The following is a 9,547-nucleotide window of genomic DNA, read 5'->3' on the forward strand; positions in this document are numbered from 1 at the left end:
AGTAGGGATTATATGAAATTACATGGATCAAGATTAAATTCCTTAACTTTTAAGTGTAAATCCTAGAATGCTATTTAATCAAAAGCTGTTTACTATTGGAGACGAAACATGCGGACGGACATAATACATACATTTTATGTATTTTATGTGAAGAATGCTAAGAACCTCCAAAGTTTAGTTAAGCATTGCAGGCAACATCACGAGATCTTCATCTTAGCATGAATTCTGCAATGTCGTACATTGCTGATTCCGAACATGCATAAGAAGCCAAATATACAAGACATGTAACAACTGGTGGCAGAGTAATTCTTCGAAGGAGAATTGCTTTTAAAATCTGCTGTAGATAAGCAGGAAAATATACCATGTACTGACACTAGTAGAGGATAATGCTTCCGAGTAATATTTGTGTATTACTCTTATTCTCCAGCTCGCAAATAATACCAGTGCATTCTGTAAACCCAATAACAAAAATAAGACAATTGTTGTGACTACGTTAAGTACATAATAGACTTCAATGTGACCTAGTCACGGTTATTTCTTTGTATACCTTTAATAAAACTCACACACGAAGTAAATAACACTTACGTTGATGAAATATGCACGAATCCACTTTTCTTATGAAAACGTCAGCTAAGTGTACGTATTATTATTTCAACAATATTTCCTCCCTCTTCACTGACATCTTTTATGAAAAAGTCATTGTAAAGTAGTTATGTTATAGGACGTGCGAAGTTGGCTATACACAGAATATATATCCTTCGACCGCATCGAAATCTATTGAGAAATTACGAACAAGATTTGAACATCAGCCATCCAACAGAAAGCACAAAGAACTGCTCTGGCTGATGTTGGTCGACGCTTCTTCTTCTTCTTGGGTTTCGTCGTCAGCGTTTCTGTCTGCAGGGCAGAGATTAATATCGGACTAAGGTTTCTCATAATCTCGGCGTCTGATGACTGCGAAGTGAGTCATCTGGAAGGAGTTGCTCTTCTTGCTTCCTCGCTCCAGGGTACCAGTCATGCTGTAGCCCATGTTGAAGTCAGACGTTGACACATTCGAAGTCAGGTACAGCTATGTGCAGTGAAAACACAGCATGAAATTATTTCTTCATGTACAGGATACAGTCTTTGTTCCAGACTGCTCGACTACAAGGGGAGGGGGGGGAGGACGTTTGTCTGTGTATTCATGAAGTTGGTTTTGAGGTTATCGCAGAGGTGTCTATCTTATGGGATGTGACGTTGTGTAGTCTGGGAGAAGTTCATCTACGTTTCGGAATAAAGTACTGCCTCCATGTTCAGGATTTAATATAAGGCAGGCAATAAGAAGATACTACTACTTCGATCACACTATACGGTAGATTCTGCTCGTGATCGTAGCAGTAACGTCATCCAATATGTCAGTAAAAGTCTAGCAGACTATACAATGTCACAAACCAGAATGTATTTTCAGTGTTTATTACTTCATTCTAAATTTATTTCGTGAATTATTTATAACTCCATGCATACATTAGATTTCTACAAATTTTGGGTAGCTAGATTAAGAGGAAGGGCCGCGTCATAGCTCAAGCGGTTAGTCGCTGGCTTCCCATCGCGGCGGCCCGGGTTCAATCCCGGGTCTGGTCTAGTTGGGGTTTGTGGTGGACAAAGTGGCGCTGGGGCAGGTTTTCTCAGAGCACTTCGGTTTCCCCTGCTAATCTTCATTCCACCAATTGCTCCTCAATCACCCTCACCTATCATCTGGGGCTGGTACAATAGGCCAGAAGTGGCCGCAGTACAAGGGACTCAGTCCCACCCCACTAACATTAAAGAAAATTAGATTAAGAGAACACTGGCGGGCCACATAGGATGCATAATAAGGCCAAAACTACTTACTTGGAAGGCAGAGAACCTGGGAGCTGATATTAAAATATCTCGCAACTTCCGCTCTTGGGACTTAGCCGCTTCTCTTGAAACTGCTATAACATTTCGGCGTATGTGGCCAATTTCAGGGTAAATGTGGCATTCGTTCTTATCAGCTTAAACACATGGAGCGGTTAAATTCACTGTTTTCCAGGAATTCTACTGGGCGGCCTGAGAAGGTACTTCATACAAACAGATGAAGTCATTATTATTAACTTTCGTTTAATTTTGTAATGGAAATTTATAAAAAATAGGACCTTATCTTCAAAAGGTTTAACTTCAATTGAAAGTTAATTTCGCAATGGAATATATTTGGTAAAAACTTTGATATTCAAATATAAAATGAAGTAAACAATACAGTGTATTTCTATTAATACATTAATATACATTAAATAGCTAACTGAAGTCAGCTCAATCAGTATGTGTCTCACAAGTTCCATACTGTAGTCCAAAGAACATATTCTACAGATGAAACACATTTCTTCAATATTCAGCTTTATATTTAAAAATATCAGGTCACCAAAAATAGAGAAGTGTACTGTAACATTTTTCAAATGCTCTCGTATTTATTACAAGCAGGTGTCAACTTCAAAGAGTACACACTTTCATGCAAAACTAAAGAATATAGATGCAATATACAAAAATATTTCAGTTGCATGTGTCATGGTTTCAACTAAAGACAGAAACAGACTCATTTCAAAGCAAGTACAGTTTGACAGACGGCTAAGCATACCTTATTAATAACCTGTACACAGCAATGACATGCATCAACACTAACAAGTACAATAAGCGATAGTTTCAAGGGAACATTCCTGAAGCAAATAATAGTAATATGTAGAAATAAATACGCTACAATACAGTAATTTTAATAAACCAGCTTCCTTTTTCAAAGTGAATGATTTACTTCTACGTCGGTAGGTAAGCAATATTCGTGTAATGAAAATTTTTAATTTCAAGAAATTATCTTTATATGCACATCTTGCAAGCATGATAAAGTGACAGACAGTAGAACTATATTTAAGGCATAACAGGAATTACAATTTCTTTGAACGTTTATTGTTTCCTCTTTAACTCCTCATAATTGTCCATTCTCAGTACTTCTCTTATATTATCCTTTGCCTAACCATTACTGCTCTTGATATATCGTCATTTAATAAACTAAGTCTATCAGCAATATCTTCAATACTGCACGAAATGTATATGCCTTAATGGGAGTGTTAGCTCACAGCAACTGCATCGAACTGTATATTCTGCTTCTCTCAGCAGTCTGAATAAATACTCAAGGTCTATAGATTTAGTTAACGGCGGGGCGCTTCCTTGGCCAAAATTTCCGCTGCTGGCGTCCGCCCCCAGCACTCGGCAAGATGGCGCTGAAAGCAAGCGACATACAGGAAGATGGGTCAATGGAAGATGAGGCTATGCAACTTCCGATTCAGCGCGAAGAAACATTCAATCAACTGCTTAAGTAGTTTTTAAGACTAGGTGAATGATCATAAAAACAAAAAGTTATGTCTTGGCACGCTCCAACTAATACTGAGATCAAGAAAACCTGGCTCTATACATTCACGCCCCCATATGACTTCATGGCCTAGTGCTCAATTGGTTAATCATGGGAGCAACTTTACTTCATTAATTGGCCTGTATTCTTGATCGCCCCTTCTACGAAAGAAGAAAGAGTGAAGAAATAAATGAGTGAGAAGAGAATTTGAACGTATAAACTATAAATAACAGGGCAACTATCAGCTTCCTAGCTACTTATGAACCTATACTAATATAAATATCTAACCAACCAAATTAGCATACTAATTCTGATTGATTGGAATCGCTTGGTTTAATATCTGAAGTAAACAACCAATTTATCTGAGCGACCGACTGACTGATGCACTAATTGACTTGACTGATTAAACTACATAATGACTCAACGAACCAAAACGTAATCTACCAATTTAACAAACGGGATACAGTTGACGTGATTGACTTGCTAAATTATCTCAGTAATGTGATTCTCAGACCAGTTAAAATTCTTCCTCTGGTGACAGACCCGGATCATTCAACTCATTATCAAAACAATTAATACTGTGGCATATTTGCTCAAAGCAAGAATTGTGGACGCACAGAAAAACCATTGCCGGGTCCGCATACGAGCAGCAGAGGAACGCGTCACGTAAGCTGTAACGTCAAGCAATAATAGAAGAGTTGCTGCAAGCGGCAGTGCAACGAGAAAATGTGCTTTTCCATAAAAATAAGTTACAAATTAATATATTGTACGGATAATGAAAACAGAAATATCAGTGGGAACAGAACTGTTCATTGAGAATCCAAACTCCCGGTTCATTTCTTAAATGCACAGTTTTGTGCTGGTCAATGGAGGGATTACTCTGAAAGGTGAAATGGTGATGGATACTGAACAGTGAGATACTTATATTTTTATAACCTTATCTTGCAATTTAACTGCAGGAACTGAGGAAACCCCTGAAAAAGTCGCGATAATCGGTGTTCTGGACAAGATTCGAGGCCGGAACTCCATGTATATGAAACAAGAGTGGTACCCAACCCCAAACCAGATGGAGGTGAGTAGTTAGCTTCACTCTCCGGTCGCTTTACCCCCAAGGAAAAATGTCCGGGTACCAGTTGGATAGGAGGCTGGGTGGGCTCCACAACCAGTCTGCACGCTATGGAAGAAAAGAAAAATATCTTACCCCTGTCTGGAATCAAACACCGGCCGTCCAACCCGCAGTCCATCGCTATACAGACTTATCTGTCCCGGCTCCAATTCTACATGTGGCTTTATTTATTTCATTTGTACCCTCCTTAAAGGTTATTCCAGTTACAAACTCTATAGCATCAAATGTTCTGATGATCGTGTTCAATGAATTTTAAAGGATATGGAAGGAGGCTGTAGTGGCCTACTGTGGCACCATTTGGAGAGACTGAGGGAAACCACAGAAACTTCTAGTCACGATAAAGGATGTCCGGCAAAGATTTATAAGCGGAGAGAACCGGAAAACTAGAAGTATTATCGCATGAGTGATCTTCCTCGGTACATATACGTGGTTCTAATCCAATGGTTGTCAATTATCCGGTAGATGTCCTTTCTCCTTCGAAAGGAATGCCTTTGTATAGTATGAAAATTCCCCGTCCAAAGAAAAGCTTTGTGATTAGTAATTAGAGCTAATAAGGGTGGTGAATTATGCTGGAGAGAATATTCTACGTGAGACTCATAATAAGGACTGTTACTCCACTATATTCCGGACTGCTATGAAAACATGGGTTGTGACTTTAATAAGAATTCTCGCAATTTCTGAAGGGGAAATGCGAGGCCAAGAGGACTTGTCTCCCCTCTAGCGCCTTCAGTGACTACCGAGGGCTCTCAACTCAGATATAGAACGCCTACAGTAACAAACCTCTGGTCCTCAACATCAAGATTACCGCATAAATATCAAAACAGAATACAGGACGATCAGACAGTCGTACTGTTTAGCTGTCTTTGATTAGACACAATGAATACAGCATTGGCAACCGTTGCAGTGAAGTTTTGGGATTCCAAATGATTAGGCCGAAGTTCCTTGAACGTGTAAGTGTCGAACATCCTCTTGATCTATAATATCTACACCCCCCATTTAACCAGAAAGTTACTTATATTCATTAAAAGGAGTTCTCCTTAAAAAATTAGCTGTTTATATATTCGTATATGGTTAAACAAAATCAAAGCCCAATTTTACAGTAGCACAACCGAATTGCAAATTACAAAAAGACATTATTTTCTAATAACTAATATAAATTATTATTCACAGAGTCTGCGAATTTTGGAGCTTATGTTTGTAGAAAATCAAAGAGCTTTACTAGAATGGTTTACACTGACATTTAACGTACAACATTAATTTCTCTTAAAAATACATAAAAATTAATTCAATTCAATTCTTTATTATTTATGTGCCAAGTCAACAGCCGCAAGGCCAATTACAGACTTAGCACAGTGTAGATGAAAGTAATTACGTGTACATTATAGACAAACACATTATAAGTCAAAAACAAATTACAGGCAATTTCTTGGGAAAACACAATAATGAAGAAAAGTAAACAAACAAGCAAATAAATGATAATAATAATAATAATAACAATAATAATAATATGAATATTATAGCTTATATATAATTTCTTTCCACGGAATTATTTTAGCCATCGCATATGTAATTTGTAATAATTAAGCCTTCATTAAATATTAGGTTATATCCAGTTTCTAGAACGATTTGTGGTGAGGTCTTGATTATGTTATGAGGAATCATTTTGGGCAGTATTAATTTAAAAAATCCTTATTCACACATCTGTCATTAATTTAATTTATAGTACCTTGACAGGTTATCTCAAACTGAATGAACTGTATTAAAATTTGTAATCCGTTAATTTTAAGCGTAAATTTATCACTTCATTGTGAAATTCATTGAATAAACTTACTATTGTGTCACGGACACAACACCGGAGCCAGTACCCCCCACAAACATTGCATGGCCCGCACTCTATGTGGAGTTCCAGGAACTACATCTGTGTAAAGTGAATGACGCAATTAATGAATGCCGAACATACAGTTATGAGTGAACAGATACGACCAAATAAAAACGTAATGAATGGTCATAACATGTGCACATAAATAGATGAGTATAACGCGGAAATGACGAACCCGTTATCCGACATCATAACAATGTTAAAATAATTGGCGTTACTGCAGTGAGAGGGCGGATAGGGAATCATTGTCCAATAATGTATCCCAGTTAATAAGTTCACTGAATCGCACTGCGTTTATGTAAGAATTAAATGAACATTAACTGAAACAAAATGTAGGGTATGCTTGTTAAAAACGATCATTAATTTAAATCTATAGAATAATGCACACATTTTGCTGTGACAGAAATTAATAAACCAAGGAGGATGAGTAGGGTAGGGAATGTAGCACAAATTGAGAGAAGAGGAATGCATATAGGATATGGGTGGGAAAGCCAGAATGAAAGAGACCACTGGGAAGTCCAAGACTTAGGTGGGTGGACAACAGTAGAATGTAACTTAGAGACATAGGATGGGATGGTATAGATTGGATTGATCTGGCTTAGGACAGAGACCAGTGGAGGGCTCTTGTGAAAATGATAATGAACCTTCGGGTTCCATAAAATTCTGGTAAGTACTTGAGCAGTTTCACAATTGACAGCTTCTCAATAAGGGGATCAGCTTCTTATGTGATGAGTGAGTGAGAAATTAATATAGACTATTAATAAGTATTGTCCGTTTTCTAACCAACAAAATCAACTCAAGAATTATACGATTAACTCAAAATAAGAATGCGATAAATCCACTGAAATTTTAACATTTGATCTATTCTACAAAGAATAATACCGCCTCTCACAAATTTATTTATGGGTTCAGTACCTCTCTCAGAATTTCTATGTACTCGTGCTAACCTTGTAATTGGAATCTTCGCCGTTGTTTGAACGTAATTAAACGCCAGCTGAATTGAATTGAATTGAATCGTTAAAGATCACTAACAGATGGATCTTTATATTAGACATGGCAGCAATTACATTTTAAATATTATTTAAATGAATTGCAGTTTTTAAAATATAAACCATGAACAATATTTCAATATTACATTATACTCCAAGTTTCTAATGATTTACTACTTTTAAGAATACATAACATTTGCACCATAAGCTATATCATGAACTTCTCAACTACAGATTATATTATTATTATTATTATTATTATTATTATTATTAGAGGGGGTTGGTTTCCCCATGCACTTACACCAGTTATTGTTCCATTGTGCGTCCCCCTTTAATTTCTACTGTCGTCATACCCTACCGATACTGGTTCGTGCTATCAGCCCCGTTCAGCCAACGAGGTCGGCCCTCGGTACATGATATTTCCCCCATCTACCAGAGGCATTGGAAACTACTTGGGCGGGAAACTTGTTGCCTAAATTTGCTCAGAGGTCTCCTCCCTCCCGGAGGACTTGTTCCCTGAATTTTTCCGCCCTTAAAAATTCCACGACCGCCGCCGGGTTTGAACCCGCGTACCTTGAGTCATGAGGTGGGAACGTTACCCCTATACTACGGAGGCCGCTACAGATGATATTAAATATACAATGTATGAAAAGATGACAGTGAACGGTGAATAAGCAAATATTCAAAAGGAACTAAGTTGTCTTTTTCAAGGAATTGTCCCACCATGACAAGCCAGAAAAAGAGAAGGTCTTAGGAGAGTCAGAAACCAGGAATTGAGCGAGAAATATATGTAGTTCTAGTGGCAAAGCCTATCCGAGCACACGGATACCTCATGCAGAGACAGAACGGATATTAGGATCATACCCACATGAAAAGGAATATGTTAAACGTAATGTTACTTATTAATGTAATCTCCAAGGATCTTAGGCAGGTTTTAGGACACAAGCAGCAGTGTTGAATAACACGACTGGTCTAGTTCTTTCTGCTTGATGATTCGACTCAATATAACGATCCTATAAATTATATAATTTATTTCTGAAATCTCTTAATTCCTTAGATATTTGTTGGGGCACAAGCAACAGTGTGAACATCACTCCGTGGCCTGTAGTCTGCAAGCAAATTATACCGACCGAGCGACCGCAGCTTGTCGGCGAATTTGGTGTTAACTTTTGCGGATAGAGGGTGTCACGTAGCCAGCGCAACGAATCCCCAGGGCCGTAAATCTCGGTTTTCTAGACGGGAGCTGCTACTTCCTTCAAGTAGCTCCTCAATTATGATCACGAAGCTGAGTGAACTCCGTTCCAGACCCACTACTTCTCAGAAAATCTGGTAGCGCCGGGAATAGAATCCGAGACCTTTGGATGTCTAGGCAGAAACTCTGACCACTAGATCATACGGCGGTTCTGTAACATCTCGACTGTCCTAATATTTCCTGATTGACCATTCATTCTGACTAGACAAGGATTTATATGAACTGCTGGGGAGAACGTCAAGTGGGAACCTTCGTAAAGCATCGTTACAGTGTAAAACTATTCAACTTCATTATGACGTGGACAGCGTTTCGCTTCATGACTCGCTCCAGTGACGCGGAATAAAGCTCTGCTCTAATTACGTCACGAATATTTTACACGTCAGTATATCTGTACGTCAGAGCGTCAGAATAAATGTAACATGTATTATTATGTCGCGGGGAAAATATAAGCAGAATGAGCGACATGCTCATGTTTAGTGGATTAACAGATATTTCAAAAGCAGTTTTATTGAAGAGGAACTGGAGCTTATCGAATAAATCACTGTTTTAGCTCTGATCCGAGAATCATGGACAAAGAGTAGCATCACGAAATGTTATCATTAATATTTTTGGTGAATTTAAATTGATTATAAATGAGAAATTCAGTATAACTGCGCGCTGAATTATTTAATTATGGCAGAATTCAATTAACATTAGCTAAATGATAGTAATAGTGATTATATAATTTATTTTATACAATATATCTCCACCTTAGAAGTTGAACCGGAAGAAGAAGTAGATACAGACGAGAAAGGACCATATATTTTACAAAGTGAGGTGGAAAAAGCTATCAAGGAAATGAGGAAGGGAAAGGCTACAGGAGATGATGATGTACCTGGAGATGTGCTCAAGTTACTGGGAGAAGGTG

The 9,547-nt window shown here is 37.9% G+C and overlaps 1 protein-coding gene across 1 annotated transcript in view; it reads right to left on the reverse strand.

Annotated features, from left to right (window-relative positions):
- Positions 1-737: 737 nt before the first annotated feature.
- Positions 738-9,547, reverse strand: part of LOC111869739 — a 217,657-nt gene continuing 208,847 nt past the window's right edge. Inside the window, exon 4 of the mRNA XM_033753545.1 lies at positions 738-1,069. Coding sequence (XP_033609436.1) covers positions 923-1,069 — 147 coding nt within the window. The 3' untranslated portion in view covers positions 738-922. The remainder of the gene's footprint in view (positions 1,070-9,547) is intronic.

The sequence above is a fragment of the Cryptotermes secundus genome, unplaced genomic scaffold, assembly GCF_002891405.2.
Source record: "Cryptotermes secundus unplaced genomic scaffold, Csec_1.0 scaffold28, whole genome shotgun sequence".
Lineage (NCBI taxonomy): Eukaryota > Metazoa > Arthropoda > Insecta > Blattodea > Kalotermitidae > Cryptotermes > Cryptotermes secundus.